This window comes from Strigops habroptila, chromosome Z (assembly GCF_004027225.2).
Source record: "Strigops habroptila isolate Jane chromosome Z, bStrHab1.2.pri, whole genome shotgun sequence".
NCBI lineage: Eukaryota > Metazoa > Chordata > Aves > Psittaciformes > Psittacidae > Strigops > Strigops habroptila.
In genome coordinates, this window is record NC_044302.2 from 9,180,657 (window position 1) to 9,203,531 (window position 22,875).

Genomic DNA, 22,875 nt, shown 5'->3' on the forward strand with positions numbered 1-22,875 from the left:
GGATTTTTGTCATTTCTTGTAATCCTACAGCTTTTTGGAAGGGTTAATTTGATTCAGCTAAGGAATATACAAACACATTGCTAGAGTATATCAACACCCGTCTAAACATCAGATGTTTTCTTCTGAAGTTTTAAGGGTTTTTTGGTTTGAAGTTTTCAGACACACTGCATATAACATTTATTTTCATTTTTTCCCATTTTTGCTTCTATGCAGGAATCCAGCCTGAAGATACGTGAAAAATAAGTGACCAGACAGTCAGTCTGTATGAGTTTATGCAGTCAAGGATTTGTTATGTCACAGGTTTAGTCACCAGGACTAACACTGAAAACATGATTTTTACCTTGCATTAACTTCTTACATTTTTATTACATAATTATCTTATTTCTGTTGTGAAAGGGCAAAGGTTCTAAATGATCAATGCTCCTTGCATTAACAGCCTGAGAGGGCAGGATTGGTTCACATCAGATTATCACTTGCTGCCCATTTAGCCAAGGTACAAATCCTAAGGAAAACTACTCAGTAACTGACAGTTTCACTCAGAAAAGAACAGAAAGAACAGATCAGGAGATATAAGAAATAAAGATTGCTAAGAGATGATCTGCCTGCATTCAGTGAGATATATGATGACAGTTAAATTCACATTTTTACATTATTTACATCAGAAAGGCACTACAGCCTCTGCAGTTTGGGGCATCTTGTCTACCGAAGCGGTTGTAAATATGCAAATTTAACAGACCAAACAAATAAAGGATACCGGTGTATCATTTCAAGGAACAGATTCTGCTATGATCACAGAATAGATCATATATTTATACAATTATATAGAAATATATATAATTAAATTATATATTTTATGCATACATATAGTTTATAGAAATTAAACAACTTCTATAATACATACTACAGTCCTAGGAGAAGTGGAGGGTTTTTTGTGGTTTCTGATGAAGATATACTGCTGTGTCACTCAGTTAAATGTATTTGGCAATAAAAACATAGCCGCTCATAGCATTTGTAGTATATTTGGGCAGCACAGTTAATTACTAAAGTATCACGTGAACTTGCTTTAGGGCAATCTGGAAAGTTTGAACAATAGGATTAGCCTGCAGGCAACAAACTAAATTAATTAATGATTGTGCTTATGTTCCATACAGCAAGAGAAAATTCAAATACATGCATCATATATTCTTTAGTATGAGGGACAGAAACAGAACATCATAGCTTTCTTCCCATGGCAGATGTCAAACTGCGTTGTTTGCACAGCAATGCCAGATAAAGTCATTACTTCATGAAGCAGAGAAGTAATTGCCAAATGCCACAATGTTACTCAAAACACAAAAGAAGAATCCAAAAGGCTAATATCACTTCACAGATACTCTTGAGGAGGGGTACTTTTATCTCTGCGCCTGAGAGAATTTTGGAGAAACACAAGATATGAAAAATCATTTAAATAAAAAAATTACTAATTCTAACAAAAAAAGACTGGGTTTTTAGATTAGGTTTCCTGAGAAAATGCAATCCATTTATAATATCCACAACAGGTTAGGATAGCATTTCTTCACCAGCCATCAAGCTAGCTGCCTTGAAGAATTTGACAGGGCCAAAAATACGGGAGGAAGTTGAGCCTGAGGTCACAGTCACGAAAGCATCAAGGATTTTGCCCACCAGTATGAGGAAGTGTTTTTTTGTTCCAAGCCTAAGTGGACTGTGCACTGATCTGATCCTCAGAAACACAGTTCTCCAGAAATGAGAGTAGGGTTTGTTATAGGCTTTTTCTTCTATTGCCTCTAATAATCCATACCAAACTGGCATTTGGACTGTTCAAACACTCACAGTACAACTAAGGAGAAATTTGACTTGCAAGTTCTGTTTTTTAGGCATCCTGGAGATTTTTCAACAAGAATAATCACTCATGCTTATCTAGAAGACATATGCCAGACAAAGTCATGGTCAAGTTCATTGTTTAAGTGCCATAACTAAATAAAGACTTACTAAAGATTTATGATGTTTAAATGACATGAAACCTCACCTCAACCAAATTATACCCTGATTTTGGCTTTGACAGGAGCATTTGCTTCCTGTGGGAGATCATGTTCTAGCATCAACCATGGACTGCATCCCTGGCTGAGCAATCCTGATAGGAAAGGATGGTATGCATAGCTGGAATTTCATTCTTGGATACTGAAAGATTAAATCAGGAAAGTCTCTTCAAGTGGATTTTTAATTTCAAGAGATTTCCATTGGTTGTTTTACACACTTAACTGATTCAAATGCATTAAAAACTGTAAAACTAAGCAGCAATGTTGTAACAAAACTGGACTTATTCTTCCAAACCATGTTATATGTAAAGTTTATTCACTCCCACTCAGATCAGCAGTAATTTTGCCATTGGCTGTGACTAGGAGGATGAGTGGATCTTAAATGGGTAACAGATGGAAGGACAGGGCTAATTACTGATGTAAGGTAAGTATTTAAAAATGAAGAGAAATGATAATACCTCTTTTACTTTGTCATACTACATACAACCCAAACTACCTCACATTTAGGATGCTTAATTCAGTTTGTGTTACACTACTGATGATTATCAAATGCATTTTGGATAGGTTTGTTATATCTTCTCCTGTAAGTGCAGAAAAATGCAGAGACTTATTTCCTACATGAAAGTAGAAATACAAGTAGAGACACACTTCATGAACGCTGTAAGAGAAAAACATATCTAATGAAAGGAAAAATTCATTATATATTTAAGCTGATTTAAGAATTTAGGTTTTTATGGTATAATTTAACAAAATGGTGCCATCATTCTTCTTGGTTGGAACAGCTAGAATAAAAAATTAAAACAGCATTTTCTTTTTATTTGACATTTCATGCATTACTTTCACACTCATGCACATACATCTCACAGATACATCTTCCTATTAGTAATGGATTAAGTAGGGATTGCCTTCATTATAATTTCAAGTAAGAGAAATAAGAGACTGAATTTGACTGTAATTCCTGACAGGGTAGTGTTATATTAGAAAACAAAAGAAGCCAAGATAGAAGAACTTTGCTGAATATTCAAGTACAAATACACAAATCACTATTTATAGCATTCTTGTGATAATTCCTAGTTCTTCCTCACATGACTTTCAAATACATGCATGCCAAACAAAAGGATCAGTGTAAATTTATTGTTCAACAATATTAAATGTGTCCTTTTTTCCATCACGCATGAAATTCCACTTCTGTAGTACTACAGAATGACATTTTGCCCTTCCAGAAGTGCTCTACAGCACAGTGACACAGAGTGTCCTTTCTGGGCTTTGCTGATCATATTTCTCTTTCCAGTAAAAGTGCCTAACTGAAATACTTTGGAATCTTTATACACACAACAAACAGGTTTAAATGGTGTTTCCTTTGGGGGATTTAGTAGATACTTAGTTTTATGTTCCCATCTATATCCAGTCAACATAGGATCAACATTTATTTATCAACATAATTTCAGATTTTCACCTAATAGCATATCTCTGGAATGTCAAATTAATAGAAATAAAACAGGCAATAAATCTATGCTTCCATTTTATTTAAGCCAGTGAGCTGTCTTCTGGATCTAAATGCAGTACTCACTATCTTCTTATCTACTGTAAAGATATTGGAAATAGTTTAGGAGATATAATGAAGGTACCATTATATAGATTATCTACAATTGCCCAGGGACAAACTGTAAAGTAAATGGAAGTCAACAAAGCAATTCAAAATGAAGTTGTTCAGATACACATTATGTATGTTTTGTATTTACCTTCATTTTTCTTGATGGTGAAATTTGGATTGTTGGCCATTTCAGGAAGAAGACTGTACAGGAAATAATGCCCATTTTTAGGATCGTCTTTGTCAACAGCACTGACAATCTGAATTACCTTCAACAGAAAATGCTCTCATTAAGTATTCACATAAACGTACAATATTGAAAAAAACCATTCCATTCTATTGGACACATTCTCGTTTGTCCACATGCCAGATTAACAATGCAAATTTATAATCTTGCAAGACTTTTACAGACCTTTGACTAAAAGTCTGGGGAAGAGGGACTGTATCTCATCCATTTAAATTGTTTCCAGAATTTAAATGGAAAGCCAGGTATGTAAGAGAGGCCAGTAAAAACTGCTAAATTATTGTTCAGCAATAAAGAAGAAAGAAAACTGCTTCAGAAACACTTATGATGCCTATGGCAGTCTTTCATTCATACAGCCATGCTTCTCACTGGACCAAAATGCACAAACTATCTTTAATCCTTCCTCCTTTCCCCTACCACCATTTTTTTCTTTATTGAATAAATATATATATTTTTTAAATGAACTTTCAATGTGAAGTTTTATATGCTAAACAATCTAATCTGAAAAAAAAAATATTTAAGTGTATATTTTGGATTTTTTTCCTTAATTTTAATAAAACCTCAGTTCTTCCTGTACTAAAACATATTTTGTTTTAAAATGTCATTATTAACGAATGATTTCCAGAATAATGCAGGATGCTAAGGTTAGAAGAGCATAGAATATTTGGATAGTCTGAATAACTTAGAATAATCAAATAACTTTGTATGAAGCACCTCATATGATTTACATGACCGACTACAGTACCTGTAAGTGCATTTACCTCCATTTATCTCTTTTACTTCCAACACTACTCAGAAAGATACTGCAATTGGCCACCTTCAAATCATTCAAAGCTTCATAGGAATATGAAAGGAAGAAACGTTTTAAAATAATCTTTTTATTTCTATTTTCAAAAGAAATCTTTGATTTCTTTTTTATTTTTTAAATATGTAGCTCAATTACTTTTGAGTCCAAGTATTTTCCAGAGAAGTAGAAACAAAACCAACTATCGATCCAGATCCAGCATTCAGAGCTGAATTCCAGTGGTAGTTAGCTCATGCTAGATGAGGTTTATAAGCAATTTAATGAGAATTATTGACCTTTCCCATGTCCATTGAATTCAATACCATTTGTGTCTTATGTAGTTATTTTTGTAATGCCTAAAGCAACTGACCAATAATATCTTGGACAATTAAATTCAGATTACGAATCACTACAAGTTTCATTTTTGAATTCTAGAGTAAAAAATGGAAACAGGGTCTGATGCTGCCCAAATTCTTAGACTTCTACTTCAAATTTTCTATGCTTCACTAACAAAATGCTAATAACTAGTATTTTATACTGGTTTTACTGCAAGAGAAAGGACTATCAGTCTATATACGTTACATTTACAGTAATAATCAATATCCCATTCTGTCTTCTATATTCTGCAAAGTCAAAGAAAGAATAAAATCTTTCCAGATAACCACAACGACCAACATCAAAACATAAATACTTGAAATTATACATGTAAAAAGATATTTGAGCAGGTATTGATATAGGCACATACAATTTGTAAGACCACTTAAGGAAGGAATTTCAAACAATTAATTCCCTGCCTAGTCATATTTTGGATAGGTCAGATTTATTATCAATAATCTACTGGAAAAAGTTTTAGATTGTTTAAATACCACATAAATAGATTTTTCAAACACATGTATTAGAAGAGATGGACACATATAGACCTAAGATAGCTTTTGCTAAAAGAAGTGTGTCTCTGATTTAATAGCTCCATAATGGACCTCATAGAGATATGGAGTGTGAAATAATATAAACAGCTGAAAAATACATAAGCACTTGTTGTCTGTCCCACTGCAGATATGGGCCCATGTACAGCTGTGGAATATTTTCAGCTTTCTCCTGGCAGAGGTGTAAGGTACTACACTATCCACATATGTCTGGCCTAGGGCTGGACTAGGTCCTAGTAATTCTGCGTCACGAGGAAGTGCAATTTAGAAAGCGTCTTTAGAAAGATGTATTTTGTGGTTGTTCCATTTTTCAAACACTGCTAGAATGGGAAAGCAATAGGGAAAAAGGAGAATGACACAGTGGAGTCGGGAACATCAAGTACACATAATAGGTGCAGTTTATCAGATGGTTATGCAATTTTATCTCTACTGGCTACACAACTTAATTCTTTCCAGCATTATGTAGGAAAGTTGACTGTAAAAGTTCACTACCTGCAGGTTTTCGATTAAAATACCTGAAAGCCAGTAGCCAAAAGCGTTAATAACAGGGGTTTTCAGCTCATGGAAATTTTATGAAATAAGCTTAGAATTTCACCTAGATTGAAAACTTTCAAGAAACTGGCTGTGGCTGTATGCTTTGTCCTTTCCCCTACTTCCTCCAGGAACTACAGATACCTTTTAATGGCCTACAGAATTCTTTCTTATATTTCAGTTCTTTTCATCCATTCCCTTCATTATTTACTAAATCATTCTTTGCCTTAAAATGCACAGAAAATTATATGCAAAAGACAGGCTTAGCGGAACACTACATTTGTTGTGTTACATGCACACATCAAGGAATTAAGAGTTAGTGTTCCCATAGCAACCTTATTTCTTTGTGCATTTGCATTAAAATAAGCTCTCAAGAAAAGAAAAAAAAAAAAAAAAGGCATAATGTATATACAGTGATACAGAGCTCCTGTATCTTTTAATCCATAGGGGTGAGAGAAGTCCAGTAATTCTCATTACCACATTTTTATTAGTACGCTGATGAGCATACTTTATTGCTCAGTGTTGTGTGATCACATAATGGAACACTATTGAAGTAATTCTCCAACTCTTAATTTGTGGTTCATAACATGGTAGGGAATCTTCCAGGGCTGTCCTGCCGTACCTATCACTAAAGATGTTTTTAATTTCCTTGTAGTAACACGTGTAACAAAGGTGTTCCACATAACAAAACCAGTCAATACTAATAATAAGGAAATCAAGAATTGTTTTTTTTTCACAATGTATCCATAAGCACTAGAGTGAAAGTTAATAACCCTTTGGCTCTTCAATCTTGACATTTATGAAATTCTTCCCTGTAAAATTTCAACTTTGATGTTGTATTAAAAATTCATGCATATATTTGATTCTGTATTTACATTTAGTAGAAACATAGTAAATCAGCATATTTTGCTTAACAGGCAGCTCTGGATTGAAATGGATAGTTAAATGATCCCCAAGGACAACTCGGCATTACAGTCTGCATGTTGCCTCACATTTCTACAAAGCCATATATGCCTGAACTAATATTTATAAAAGATTACCAGTATAATCATAATGAATGATGCAGAGGGATAAATATAAAAACAAAGTTTTTATCAATGTATCATAACTCTGTGTGATTTGAATACATGATACTGCAATGCAACTTGTTAAGCTAACTTGAAATGGTTCCCTACTTAAAACTTTTCTTCCAACTCTGAAAAACTATTGCACTTACATTGGTCTTCATGGTTATTTCTGAATTACTTTTCAGACTCACAATACCATAAGTACTCATCGCAGTACAATTCTAACTTTGCCTTTCAGCTAGAGCCAGCCTTTTACTGCTAGAACCTCCGTTTTGCCATTTGAATGAGCTTTGGCTCCTTAGAGACAAAGATCTATCTGAAGATTTCTCCCATTAGAAAAAGCCAGTTCTATTAAGAGAACTGAATAAAATAGAGGCAAATTGAGAGAGACTGGAGGAACATTGTACTTAGTTTTATATTGCTCTAATTTAAACACTGGCTTGAGCACCGATACATCACTGTCTGCACTACTTAAGTGTTTGAAAATTTTGTAGCCTTGTTTCAAGCAAAAACCACTTCGCTGACAAGTCTGGGTGTGGACCAGGGAACAGTGAGTGAAGCACTTTTCTTACTCAACAGTACAGATGTTCTGTTCTAGAAGTGGGAGAAAATAATTTGGCTGGGCTGGAGAACAACGAACTGTAGAGCTATAGCCAGAAAGCTCATGATTGTTCTGGCTTTAGTAAGTGGAATTATGCAAAAAAATCCAGAATAATAGGGAAAGGCATGAGCTAGTTTATGGTTATATTAGAGATACTGTAACAATACATTCCTTATATATTTTTTTTTTTCCTAAAACTGACAAAAACCCCCATTTCTGGCAACTTTCTGTTGTGTGTAAAAATGTGCAAGTTGCACATAAATATGTGCATGGACAAATACATTTGCTCATCCTCTCCCTTTCCTCTCCTACTAGCTGTAGTACCTCTACTGTTAAAGGTAGATTAAAGCAAAGAAAATGCATCTGTTGATGTTATACATCAACAGTTTTTAATACATTCTGTCACATCACCAGCAGCTGCAATTGCACTTGCAATTATATCAGAACCCAAAATAGAACACTTACAAAGTGAGCTGGGATAGATGGTTCAATATATTTAGGGGCTACAAATAAGGTTTTTTGAAAGGTTCAAATGTGATCTCCCTTATAGAAATTCAAATTTGATTTAAACTTAGATTTAAGTTGAGCGGCAAATGTAAATAGATTGGAATACCCTAACATAATAGTGCCTTTTCTGCACATGTAACATTCAAGTTTAAACTTTGGAGAAAGAGACTTTTGCTACTATGAAATAGAGTAGCCTCTTTCTCATATTGGCTATTTCATAGCTGAGTCATATTTAACATTTTGAATTCTACATCTTGACTGATTAATATGATTTATTCCAAGATTTGAATGTAGAATAATAAGCATAAGAAAAAATAACCAAGTAGTGTAGATATTAAAATCTTTACAGAAGCAGATAATTTTTGAATGATGACTTAAATTTACAATGTAACCTTGGCGATTATTCTGGACTGGTTACTGTTCCAATAAGGCTATTTGTTTAAAACACAGAATAAATTGCAGGATCAGCTGCACCTCATTCATGCTGACAGCCAAATATTTAATAACCATCTGTAAAGTTCACACAAGGATTCCTGCTCAAGAGTGACATCTGCCATCAGATCAATAGTGTAAGAGGTGATGGTAAAATGAAGAACATAATGGTTTAATAGAAGTTTTTCATAAGTGCTTAAACAAAAGCCTCTTTTACCAGCTGACTCTTAATCATCTCATTTATTGTTTTATTCCAAAATGAAAGTGAACAATTTTCAGCATCTCTTAAACCAGCTGAAATTTGATAGGAATACCTACATAAATGTATTCAGAAAACACCACATAACATAGCTTTCTGACTTTAGGGAAGCTTACTGAGTCCCGGATAAAGGTATACTCATTAGAAATTAATATATCCTACAAAATGTAACTACTCAGCATCTGAAATCCACCCTGACCTAAACAGAAATCCATTCTGAGCTAGAAAAACTTAAATACCAACAGTAGCATAACTGTCTGCCCATAAGGGCACATTTCAATAATCTGCTTTTCAGTGGTTAAAGAGAATTCTCATTTCTTAAATGACAGATTTTTGACACCTTTCTTAATAAACAAAAATGGGTGCTAGAAGTGAAATCATCTTCTGCAACAATCTAGTCTTGGCAGAGGTAGGTTGTCATATACTGCTATATAGGTTGTCATTTAATACTACTAAAAGAAAATAACTTCTAACTCTATTGTCAGGTAACCTTCTTTGGAGAATAGTGAATTTAATGCCTACCACCCACATGAGACACAGGAATAGTCGAATTAACAAGTCTAGTGTCATGCTGTCAACTGCTGTTTATTTAAATAAAATGTCACAATCTAGAAATAAATTAGAAAGTTTAATAACAGTGAATTGTTGCAACACACAATGTTTCTCAAGCTGGACAAAAGTTAAATCTCATTTACACTGCATTACTTTCTAAAAGTGTACATTTTTTCGAATCTTTATCTTGTCAGTTATGCGGCATGTAACATATTCTTCCCTATTTCTGTACATTTGTCCTTCAAAATAGGTGCCTTTTAAGAAATCTGTTTCATTTACTTTGAAAAAGGCTACACAGATTAAATCTTGCTTCTGATATCTTGCTATGTTTATTTCACCTTGTCAAGTGCTGTGTAAACTCCTTTGCCAACCCTTTTATTTCACTAAATCAAGATGGAAATAACCTCTTAAGTCCTTTTCTTTCTTTCCTTTTTTTTTTTTTTTTTTTGTTAAATACTATGAAAACTTGAACTCTGTTTCTCTAACCCCCCTGCCTCTTTAGATACTTTAAACGCAGCTACAATTTACTTGACTTTCCATCAAGTTCTGGGTTGCTTTCTTGGTTTTTTTCCTAATTGTTGTAGAAAAGTAAGAACTAAATAGAGATTATGACTGAGATATGGGTAAGGAGAAATGGTTTTATTGTTTGAAGTGTTCATTCTAAATCATACCTGGGACCAGCTGCAATATAGTTCAATAACTGAACTGGAATTCAGGTTGGATTATACTTTTACCTATTAACACACCTGAACCTACGAAGCAATGAGCTCTATCAAGCAGACTAGAAACAATGAGAGCTTAAAGACACTGAGCAATTTTTCTGGATATTTTCCCAATATACCCACCTTTAATTTACCCACTTATACTTTAAAAAATAAGTAAGTCCATATAGAGAGATAGGTACCACAGAATATGATCACAGGTTTATCTTACATGAATGTTAAGAGTTGTTAGCATGAACACTTAGGCATGTGTTTTGGGAATAAAGATAAGATAAGATGACAGGGAAAAATTGCACTCCCTTCTTACACACCAAAGTACCAACAGAAAAACATGGCGATACTTACTTGTCCGGGCTTCCCATTCTCACATAAAAAGGCTTCATGCTCTGATGCAAACTCAGGAGCGTTGTCGTTTACATCAAGAACTTTGATAGCAACAGGCACCCGGGACACTTGACTGTGGTTTCCTTAGGGAAGAAATCAAAGCAAAAAAGGTAAGCATATTTATTTTGGGATTGATACATAAACGCCTACAGAGTAACCATAATCTTCCTGTCTTCTTCCTTGCTTAATTGGATTGTCTTATCTGTAACGGATCGTGGAGTTAGAGCATCAGATAAAGAAGGATAGCCAGTATTTTACAGTTGAAAAGAATAAATAGATCTCTACTGCAAACAGCATTTGTTGGAGATTAGCTCAATGAAGATCTTTCTTGGACTAAATTGGTATGATTTTTCTTTGATGAAGTTTGTATTGTTTTATTGATAAAGTCATGGAAAAGGGAAGGCTATAAACAACATAGATTTATTTCTTTGTTTATCTTTGGCAGAGCACAGAGCATTTACTCTATTAATTGTTCTGACTGCACATCTATTATTTCTTCATTACAAACACGATTAATGTGGAGGCCCACACTGTGAGCAAGATAGACTGTAGATTGACATAGGGAAAACTAGATAGTACTTTGGACTATTAAAGCACTTTGATTCATCTACCACTGACCAAAAATGTGACCTGTGAACTTCTTTCTTCACTGAAATAATATATAATTATAAATTGTAATTATATATTTATTTATAACATAGAGCTATTTTGCGTAGAAGTGTTTCTCACTGTGAAGATTAGAATAAGCTGTTAATCAAGAAAAACTAAACCAACAGCTGCATTCTACTTTGCATAGATTTCACGGTCAGTCCCTTGTGTCTTTCCTTCAGTTTTGTATAGCTAATTTAAGAGATTATTTCTGAATATTTAGGGTTTTTTTCCCCAAAAAGCCACACTATGAATGCAGCTTAAACTGAGGTGACCAATTGATCTGAAGGGTTTAAAAACCTCTTCTATAGCACATGTATACTTCTACAAGCAATTCAATACTAGTTTCAAAATCCCTCTCTTAGTGAGTATTACTTTACAACCATAGTATTTTATCTTGCTTATATTACCAACAATTTGAAGAACTGCACACGGCGTGAATTAAACTCTGGGTCTGACTTGTAACTGAACTATGTGCTTTTGCCTGAATTATTACTGCAGGCAAGAAAACTACTACCATAAGTCAGAATATCAATTTAGTGGTTTTGTGACAGCTTAGCAGCTGTCCAAAGCTTTCATCAATCCATGTGGGTTCTGTTCTCTGGTAATACAGAACTGGCTTAGGGGAGGGTAGGACAGAAGCTCCTATTACCTGGGATTCAATGTACCTCTCATAATAAATGTCTACAAAGTAGAAGTAGGTCAGGCTCCAGCAGCGGGCAGGTAGCAACTGGTGGCATCCCTACAACTGGTAGAGATGATTAAAGGAAGAATTACTATATACACGGTATTGTTTGTGCTTTCCATCAAAGTTAACTGTATTGTGACCTAATCAAACCCTACCTCTTGCATCCTTTTTCTCCCGTGTACGCAGAAGACAAACACAATTTTTGACGCTCGACCTAGAAATCTAAATGTGTACATTTCAACTGCTCTACTAACATTAATTTGAAATAGCATAAAAATAATTATTTTAAAAGACACAAAACCAAGTTATCACCAAACGTACTAGTGCTACAAACAACGGCTTTATGTTTGCTGGATAATCTGAGATGTTAAAATTCCACCTGTACAGGACATGGAAGATTGCAAGACATGAGACTTCAAATGCTTCCCATCTGAAGTCAAAAGTTTTAGTTCAAAAAGAGGCATGTTCCAGAAGAATAAGAAATCCCTACAAAAATGTTGTAAGAGTAATGTTTACGTCCATTTTGCATCTTCTGATCTTACTTATTAACAGGTGAGTGAACATTAATGCCATGGAATAATAATGCATTTTAAACCTAATAAAAGCTAATATGCAAGTGATGAATCCCAAACATTTTAAAACCTTTTTTTTTTTTATCTTAACTTGATAAAAACACAATTAATCTTGAGCTTATCAGAATTCTCAGCACTAGTGTCATATTTAAACACTAAAGATTTACTTTTATCTAAATTAACGAAATGATGGCAGTTCAAATTTTAAAGACATTACAGAGAAATGTAATTAATTAGATAAGCTTCTAAAGAAATTATTCATGTCCCTTCTGACTGCCCCCAAAATGTTTGTCTTTCATCAGAAATACAAACATTAAATTTAAAGATATTTTAATTAGAAACTTGATGCGAATTCATTTAAAAAAAAATAATTTACTAAACACAAGAGAGACCCAACTGGTTTGGAAAGCTCCAAACAAGGGGATATCCACTGCCTTTTAGGGTTCTTTTGACTATCATGAAATTTATTGTTGAGAGAGAGATGGAGAGGGAATTTTATCTACAGCTTGTACTGCCCACCACATGAAATACATCACATTATTTTGTCACTGCAATGAAATTGCCCTTTATGCTAAGCATTTTCCCTGTAAATAAAAATCACCCCAAGCATACCTATTCAAACAAATTAATTAGTTCTCATCAAACAAATCCAGATTTCACTTGTGGATGAAAACACTGTCAAGATAAAATAGTTTTGTTTGTCCATTTTCACACTTTTAATGTCTGCAAACTTCTCAATGGTAAAACGTATGCAGAGGACATCCCTCTCAAGTTTAAATACATCTCTGTTAGCAATGCTAGAACTAGAAGTAGAAAGCAATTGAAGTGGATCCACCCTGATCCACAGAGTGCACAAACTGTTATGTTCACATGAGTAACTGTCCTTCATACACAGTTAGCCTTCATAGTGATTAGTATTCCATGTTTAGAACTTTTGCTCATTTATATGAATGGAGAGTCAGTTCTTTCTCAGCGACTCACAAAACTGAGTTTTAATTACTGTTTTGGTTTTAGGGGATTTTTTGTTTGTTTTTTTTTTTTCCCCCCCAATGAACTACCCAATCAGTATGATTAAGGGAGACTGAGTCTTCTTGCATGAACCAGGTAGGTAGTAAGACTGATTGCTTAAGCTCAAAAATTCAATTAATTTAATTTTCCCAAAATAATGGAAAATCCAGCTAAGTTTAGAAATGCATACAGAAATGTTTACAAGAATTATAAGCACCTAAAAAGCTCTGCTTTTCTCTGCAGTTCTCAAGATTATATTGGAATATTACATGTTTGAAATACACAACTTGCTGGTACTCATCTTTGAGTAATATACCCATTAAAATTTACTAAGGATTAAAAAAGGCTGCAGAGTTTGATAAAAATATGATGATGTAGATGACATAAAGTAATATTAAAAAAAAATTAAAAAAAAATCCCATTATCAAGCCATTTAGTGTCTCCAAACTTGAACTTTTGGAGGCTACAGACTCACACTAATTCTTCTTATAATAAACACATTTTTTCCTTCCTGGAAAAACCTTATGTAACTGAGATGTGCATGTATTATTGGAAATTTGTAATGCAAAGCACTAAGCATTCTTAACATTGGTACTGAATGCAGCAGTAGTAGTACTAGGAGTAACTAGAGCTTGTAAATCAAATTGGTCTTGTCTATAACTAATAGAACATAATGCAGATATTCAACTCCCATAAGCACTTAAACACTTCATAAACATGCTCAAAACACTTCTCCACTGTCTTTCCTTGACAGCTACACATACAAGTGGTCTTATCAAGGAGTGGTCTTTAAGAAAGAGAATTATTGGCTGGGCAAAATTAAGTTAATCAATTGTTTAACCCAAAGATATCCAGTTGAGTCCAGTGTCCTGGGTTCAGCTATAGCAGTCATTTTTCTCCTTCTTAGTAGCTGGTGCAGTGCTGTGTTTTTTAACTTTCAGCCTGGGAACAACGCTGATAACACCAATGTTTTCAGTTGTTGCTAAGTAATGTTTACTCTGACCAAGGACTTTCTCAATCTCATGCTTTGCGAGGGAGGAGGGGAAGCCGGGAGGAAGCAGAAAAAGGACACCTGACCCAAACTAGCCAAAGGGGTATTCCATACCATGGCATGTCATACCCAGCATATAAACCGGGGGGAGTTACCCGGAAGGCCCAGATCACTGCTGGGGTCGGGCTGGGTATCAGTCGGCGGGTGGTGAGCAATTGTATCCTATCCCCTTGTTATTTCACTAATCATTATTATCATTGGTGGTAGCAGTAGTGGGTTTGTATTATGCCTTAGTTACTGGACTGTTCTTATCTCAACCCGTGGGAGTTACATTCTTCCGATTCTCCTCCTCATCCCTCTGGGAGCAGGGGGAGGAAGAAGCGGGGGAGTGAGCGAGTGGCTGTGTGGTTCCGAGTTACCGGCTGGGCTCGAACCACGACAGTCCAGTTTTCCTTATTTAATTAATCAGAAATCATTTCAAGGATCTCTTTAAAAAGTCTTAAGCTGTCTTGCATTTCAACAAAAATTAAGTACCTGAATAGAAAGTAGACTCCTAGAAAATAACACACCTTTTTATTTTTATTATTATTATTACCATCATCATGATCATCATCATCATCATCACCATCATCATCATCATCATCACCATGTGGCTTGGAAATGGCTATTTCATGCTTCTCTGATTCAGTGAAATTTCTATCCTAGTAATATTTTAAATTAGAAGTAGAGAAAGTCCTAGTTCTAACAGAGAAATCAAAACAAAATCTGAATCACTGACTTAATAAAAAAAACAGTGCTTGCTTTACACCCCTTATATTTCAATCTTATTAAATTGTATTTTAACAGATCCATTCTCATGACTTCATCAAGGTTTTATCTGATGCCGTTACTACAATAATCTACAGGCAGGATGAGTTTATTTCTCCTTTTAGGGTTTATGCTATTGTTTTCTTTGTGCAATCCTTTTCCTATACAGCACCACAGTTTATAACAATTTTATCTTTTTTTTCATATATAGCTGGCAAATCTAACTTCAAGAATCCTGAGAAACAGAGATAGTATTGTGAAACTGAAATTTTATTTATGTTGAAGTTTAACTATAGAAATCACATACTGCAGCACATACTGTGTTCATTTGTCTGAAGTGTTGTGTAATGATCCGATTCAAGAGAGACTGAGTGCCTGAAACTGACTCTGAAATTGTCAGGAAAAGACATCAGGCATTGGCAACGTTTCTGCTAAAAATAACAGAATATAAGCTATTTCTGAATTAAGATAAAAGTCAAACAAGCAAACAAAAAATCCATACATAAAGATCTAGATCCTGCCTGAAATCTTTATATTTTTAAAAGATGAGAAAGTATGAAGAGTTGTGGTATATCTATAAAGTAATATAAACAGATCAGTGCACAGCAGAAAGGCTTCTGTACAAGTTGCTAAGACAAGAAACAAACACTGCTTCAAAATTAACATTTCATTTTTCTATTTCAGCACACTGGAATGTATTAGAGGAGTACAGATTGTGGTGAGTTTCTGCGTGAACATGTGTGTGGGAGTGAGGAAGAAAGAAAAAGATGTGAAACATATTTCTCAGGTTTGTTCCGTAAGTCATTCTTTGGAAGAAAAATAATAATGCAGTTGAAAAGTTTTGCCTCCTTACAGTTGATCACTCCATTTATTTTACCATGGTCTCCAGAAGAAAGATGAACAAGTCAAGAGTACAGCTACGTTACATTCTATTTTCATTTCCTCACTGATAGACTGTCACAAGTTTAACCAAGGATTTACTCAACATCTTCCACCTTCTTCATTTTTGTCCACTTTTCTACCTCTCGTTGCCATGAAAAAGATGTCAGACTCTTGCAAAAGGCACGCTTTCACAGGTGTGGACAAACACGGAACCATACATACCCACTAACCAGGTAGAGTGCAAGGAGTGCATTTCACCTATGTATCCTGAAAAGGAGGACAAGGAGGAGGAGAGGACAGACTACATTTTCAAGTCCTTGATTTCAAAGCTGAATTTGTAGTTAAGAGATTTCCACAGGACTAAAGGAGGGATTATACATTCATGTTGCTGATACTACTGAAAGAGTAAAATGTCTGTGGTAGATGCACAAACCATGTCAGAAAATGTTAATTGAACAATGCCACATTTTTCAGGCCCTGTTCAGACAAAGTTTTCACTCACTTTCATTTTTTTAAAAACCTTGAATCAATTACCTAAAAATTGCAGAGAAATGAAACATACCTGCAAAGGACCAAACAGGTATCTTTTTTTTTTAGCAGTGACATTCCACCTAACCCCGCACTGAGCATTTGCCTATCATTGTAGTGGCAAAGTGATGCAAGCAGACCATGTTGGCATGCACTTTGCCCTTTCACTTCAAGGCTTGATGCGGCTTCTACTGAAGTCAGTCAGCCCTCTTCTACTCTGGAAGTCTAATCTAGTCTCTGTCCTTACTATTACATATGTATTTTCTACATTTAAGATAAATTAAGAGTTTAAATGTAAATAGAATTTTAATTAAATCAGGGACTTCAGCTGGTTACTTTAACCTCAAAGTATCAACTCGGATTTATAAAACTTTACAATCAAACTGTATTTTAAAAAAGTTAGTACATTCCTTTTGCACAATACAATACATATTGATGGAATCAGTTAGTCCTCATTTTCCTTATCTGAGGGCAGTCTATAATATGATATTCAAATGTAACCTCTTTGTTATTTTTCATACCATTAAACTGTGCAGATATTTGGCAGTCTAACAAACTGAAATTCTATGAATTGTAAGATACGTTTGCAAAACTAGGAAATATTTGCAGGGTTTTTTACATAAGCATCATATTTTATTCAGTGTGTACGCATGATACTGTCTTGTCTGAATGAACAGACAGATCCAAAGGACTTGGAAAGGAAAAACTAAATTGGAAAAGCAAAACGTCCCCTCAAATGCAGTTACAGCAGTGAAGTGGGTCTTTTCTACCATAACCCCAGTTATAAAGGAAAATCAAAAGACACTGTTCTGTTTAAATTTAGCCATGCACGGTAAGAGAGGAAAAGTTATCTACTGCTGCAATGTGATTGAGAATGAAGGGCCATGGTCAGCAAGCTGTAATTTTAGCCTTGAGGAAGCAGAAGATGTTGAAACTAATTTATATCCACCTTAGAGCTGGAGGGGAATGGGAAACATAGGCACCCCTTGCACCACCCTCTCAAAACCCCAACAACCCAGAAACTCAAGGGTTTCTGGTTATTATAAATCACTTTGAATGGCAGTTTCCCTTTAATCACAGTGTTTCTGTTTTGAAAAACCACCGTAGTGTCACCATCTCCCATTTATTTTTCAAGGACTCCAAAAAGAAGGTGCTGGAAGATATAGTAGATACTAGATGTACTTGATAACACAAGTATTCGTTCCATGTAACCCAAATGCTGCATAAGAGAGTGATTAGACCGCGTAGGATATGCACTAGGAGAGATAAAGGGGGATACTCAAGCAGGGAAACAAAGGGATGGAATGAGACTTGAAAAGAGTTCGGAGGGGCATCCTAATCAGACTCTGTAGCAGCTTTTCGATATTTGAATAGCAATTTTAGGTACTTGTTTCTTGTCAGAAGCTCCAGATGCAAACAACATGTCCCTAGAGAGTGTTCTTCTGCATATCTAATTTTGACCACAGTGAGCTTTATATTCATCGTGACACATAATCAAGATACATGTGGCACATCAATATGAGTAAACAAACACATAACTCAAAATAAATTATTAGTATAGCTGCTTGAGCGGGTTGTACTGGAAGCTGCTGTAGTCATGTCAGGTTGATGACAATGAAAACAATTCTGGTTTATTCGCAGATCCTACATAAATCCTTAAGGGAAGAAAAAATAAAAAAGGTACAGTGCCAATATCCTTCCATCCACATCTATCCAGAGATAAAACTGAAACAAATGCTGGCAGAAAACAACCTGTACTTTTGACACATTACAGTGTTATTGAGCCTTATTGGTCTCTAATGAGGATGCAAGTCAGGATGTAGTTTGAGTTTATGTCACTTTCAGTAGATGAACCATGTCACATATTCCAGTGGTGAACTGTTCCGAGTGCAAAAATTAAAAATATGGTTTAAGTTTTAGCAGCTATTACCATTGGCCTTAGAAATTACAAAGAAAGGCAAGCTAGAAATGCTGGAACCTATACAGTTACATTTTTTGCAAAAATCAATGCAAATTAAAAAAAATTACACCTAACTTCAAGAATATGCAATAGCAAAACAGCATTTGTAACCTCTGGAAGCACTATTCTATAGACCCATCATTTTAACAAAACTCACACTACTATAAGCTTTTGAAAAAAGTTTTTTCCACTTCCTTGTGGCAGCAACCAATAGGAGGAAAAAGAGTTCAGAAAACAGAGCCCACAGAAAACCACAGGGAACCACATCTTTCTGTGACCTTTATTATAGACACTAGTAATAACAGCAGCGTGATGAAATGCTGCTGGCACTTCTTGTAAAGGACAGCACCACAAACCTAGTTCAGATTCCAGATTTTCTGAGGCAGTGTAATGCCTTAGTTGTTGTGATGAAGTAACAAGTTTGATTTCTAGGTGTAACAATGAGAAAAAATTCCAGAAAATAATATGATGCCATTAAGTGACAGAAAAGGATTTTCTTAAAAAATAAACCAGTGAACAGGAAGGACGAAAAGTGATTGAAGAAAAGTTTTAAGTTACAACAAATGTACTAGGGCATGATTTGCTGCTGTGTTCCTCAATTCCAGCTTAATCAAGGGAGTTGTGCTAGCATGAACCAGACAGGAATCTGGCCCACACTTTAAAGCAATTATATTGTTAATATGCTAATACATCATGCATATTAAAATGTTATAAAATATTGACTTAGATATGCAAGGTCTTATTGCCAATTATAATTAGCTATGAAATTTTATAATGACTAGCAGCAATAATAATAACAATAAGCAGACTGATTGAGGACAAGATGTCTGGAATATTTTGATTCTTTCAAATGATATAATGATTAAAATAAAATAATAGCTCAAATGAAATCCCTCTCTGATAGATGAAATATCAAAATGCTTTAATAAAAATTTTTATTGAACAAGAATTTATTATAGAAGTATTTAAAAGCCATTCCCTCCCTGGGACTGGTTTTCTTAACAGTGTCATTTGATTACTCTTATGTTTCCTTTGCAGATAAAATATTGCTGGATATGCCGAATTCGAACCAGGTTCTAGGAGTTTAGCAGCAAACCATTCTTACTTGCATACCTTCAGCAATAAGCAAAAAGATCTCCCCAGCATGTCAGTATGTACCTTTAAAAAATCCTCTCTGTTTTTCAGTCAGAAAATACTGTCATTCTTTGCTATCCAGCAACTTTGCTAGAAGCTCAAAGCTTCCTACTCTGAGTAGGGTCTTCATTCTAGAAAGAGATGTGCTTAAAAAAGATTAACTAAACCAATATTCAGCTACAAACCTCTACTCTGACCAACTCTCTTGCTTCAGCCTTACAGAAAAAATAGTGAGGATTTTAGATAGTCACATTCCACTTAGAATTAAATGAATTCAGCTCATCAAAACTAGATGAATACTACACAGTATTTTTAAGATTAACCATATTTTATTCAGAAGTTCTAATTCAAATGTGCAAAGTGCAGATGGCCAATTGATAGTTGTTCAGTTAACAATGAACTCATTTTGCTAATATAATACATGTATTGTCAGTTTAACCATGCCTCCAGTTTTCTCAATGTAACTAACAAACATAATTCACATGAATTAGTCAAGTATGTTTTCACTACTGACCCTCACATTCCTTACTTGAATCCTTACCTGTTTTGTGCCCCGGAAACCCTTATTCCCTTCTAAAACACCACCTAGTATCCTAACCTCATTTTTTTAACTCTGAACGGTGTTTGCAATTCCAGTATGTTTTTGTGAAATCAGCGTTTGTAAATCTAGGACTAGAGATGTCTAGCCTGGCTTTATAATGCCCTTAAACCAGAAATAAAAGAAGTCAGACTGCTCATGCAAATCTCTCTCCTTTTCCTTGCCATAATTATCTTTGTTACCTCCTCTGACTTTTTTTTGCACTGAATTACTCAGATGCTTTATTCACAGCTGCCTGACATACTTTCCTCTGAAATCAGAGGTTGCTAACGTCTGTTCAGCATCCCATACCTGAATTTTAATGCTTGCTCCTGAACTACTGAGACTGTTTTATATAGAGATTGTTTCATAAGTACACTCCATTGGGAATGGGATTCGTATTTTCTCATAATATGGCCACTCCCATGATATTATCCATGTGGATCACCTCTCCTGCTATTCTGAGCTGTGAAAAACACTAATGGGAAAGTTTGTGAGATGTCTGCACTTTCATAGCTGAGAACTGCAAACTAGCTTTACGTGATATAGCCACCTTCCACTGACCAGTAGCAAATGCTCCGCGACCCATTAGTATCTATGGAGTTCTGTGTTACCCTGTATTTATGTGCAAATGAATAAAACCCACCCTAGTAAATTCTGTGTTTCTGTGCAAAAATGATGGATTGTCTATTTTGAGTTCCACTAAGCCAGAGGAAGAAAAGGTCAAGTAAAAAAGGTTACTATTCCTGAGCTTCTCTGATTTAAACCTCCATAAAGGCTTATCTCCTTCTCTTTCTAAAACTTACTGAAATTTACTCAGCCCTAAATTAGAAGTAATTATATGATGTATGAAAGTAACTCCCTAAAATGTTAGAATTATTGGTAATAATGCTTATAGTAATTTTTACAATAAAAGGCTAAACAAAATTAAATAAATGACAGCATGAGCAAAGGTATTGATGGCATTAAAAAGTACATTGTAGCTGAAGGCTTATTCTGAAGAGTAATTATGTGTCTCTTCCTTTTTAATTAGTGTCCTTGTAAATTTTAAAGGAATATACAATACAGATAACTCTAGTAGAGCACGTGCTGGGTGATGATTCAATTATTGTATTTATATTCTTTGTAAACCATAAAAAGTCCTTCTGGCTTTATGCCCTTTCCCATTAGGTGATAGAATTGCCTCATACTTCTTCATTTCTAAAGAATGCAGTCAGTATGGGTAATTACCTTTGTCAGATAAAGCTCACAGCTTTGTCCTTGAGATTCCTATGCTCTATGCCTGGAAAATATTTATTGTGGCCAAATCCCCATTTACATTTCAAGATCTTATCTACAGTTTCATCTGTTGCTTTGACTAATAATTCAGGAGAATTTCTACTAGTTGTCGCGGTTCTGGTACTTTGCCAAGTACTTGGGCAGGGAGCTTAGCTAGCCACTAGTATGCTTTTTGTTTGGCAAGTGAAGCTGAATACTGAGAATCATTTGATAAAGCAGTCAATCAACATGAAAATAATAGCTCCATGACTGCAGTGCCTGGAGAATAAGCAAAACAGAAATTCCATTAAAACCCTTCATTCAGAGATTTAAAACTTAGCTAAAAGCATTGCTCTAGGCTAAGAGAAAAATCCTCTCTCAGGCAGTCCCGCACCAGCTTTGGAATTCCCCAGTGGACTGATTTGTTGCATGTCTACATATGGGATGCATAGAGTGTGAGAAGAGGGAGAAGTTTTAGAAGAGCCTTCTTGTAACCAGACACAACAGAGCAAATGGACGCACGCTTCCTCTCTGTATTTCCCAGTATGTCTGGAAAGGCTTGCGTCTCTACTAATTATAAAAGAGCCTGTCTATGCTTGAATACACTCACAGTAGCTGTGATTTGACCTGAATGCAGTCTGACGAATCAGTGCTGCACATGGTCATAAAAAGGCTGTGAAGAAAACATAAATCTTGAGTAGCCCACTCAGTGTTATGTCAGGTGAAAGAAAGCTTGGGGACTTTAAAGGGATCATCATTTAGCTGTCTTTAAAGTTTATGAGCTGTGGTTTCTGTTGGTGTGTTTTTCACAAATCTCGGAGGCTGCTGAGATATATTTAGAAGTTTTTTCTTGTTGAAATCTATAGTATCATTCAATGAATTTCTGCTATGTAATATACATATTCTTGAGAAAAGGATTACCTCATTTAAAAAAAAAAAGAATTCCAGGTAAGCATTGCTAATAGTGAATGTATTATAGGATACTTTTTGTTTTCAAAGAATTCACTAGAATCCTGTATCTCAAACAGATCTCAGCTACAGTTTAGGAGGGATAAGTATGCAAATATCAGGATATTCATATTTAAATGGGAAGAATATTGTGCAGTTAAATTATGTTACTAGTACACTTTTTTCTTGTGCAAGTTAAAATAGGTTCTGTGAGATAAGTCTTTGCTTTGGTTTCAAAACTA

The 22,875-nt window shown here is 34.9% G+C and overlaps 1 protein-coding gene across 1 annotated transcript in view; it reads right to left on the reverse strand.

Moving 5' to 3' along the window:
• Window positions 1-22,875, reverse strand: part of CDH8 (cadherin 8) — a 146,991-nt gene that overhangs the window by 23,028 nt on the left and 101,088 nt on the right. The window contains exons 9-10 of the mRNA XM_030469676.1: window positions 10,595-10,716; window positions 3,779-3,896 (exon numbers count right to left, since the gene is read on the reverse strand). Of these exons, the coding sequence (XP_030325536.1) occupies window positions 3,779-3,896; window positions 10,595-10,716 (240 nt within the window). The remainder of the gene's footprint in view (window positions 1-3,778; window positions 3,897-10,594; window positions 10,717-22,875) is intronic.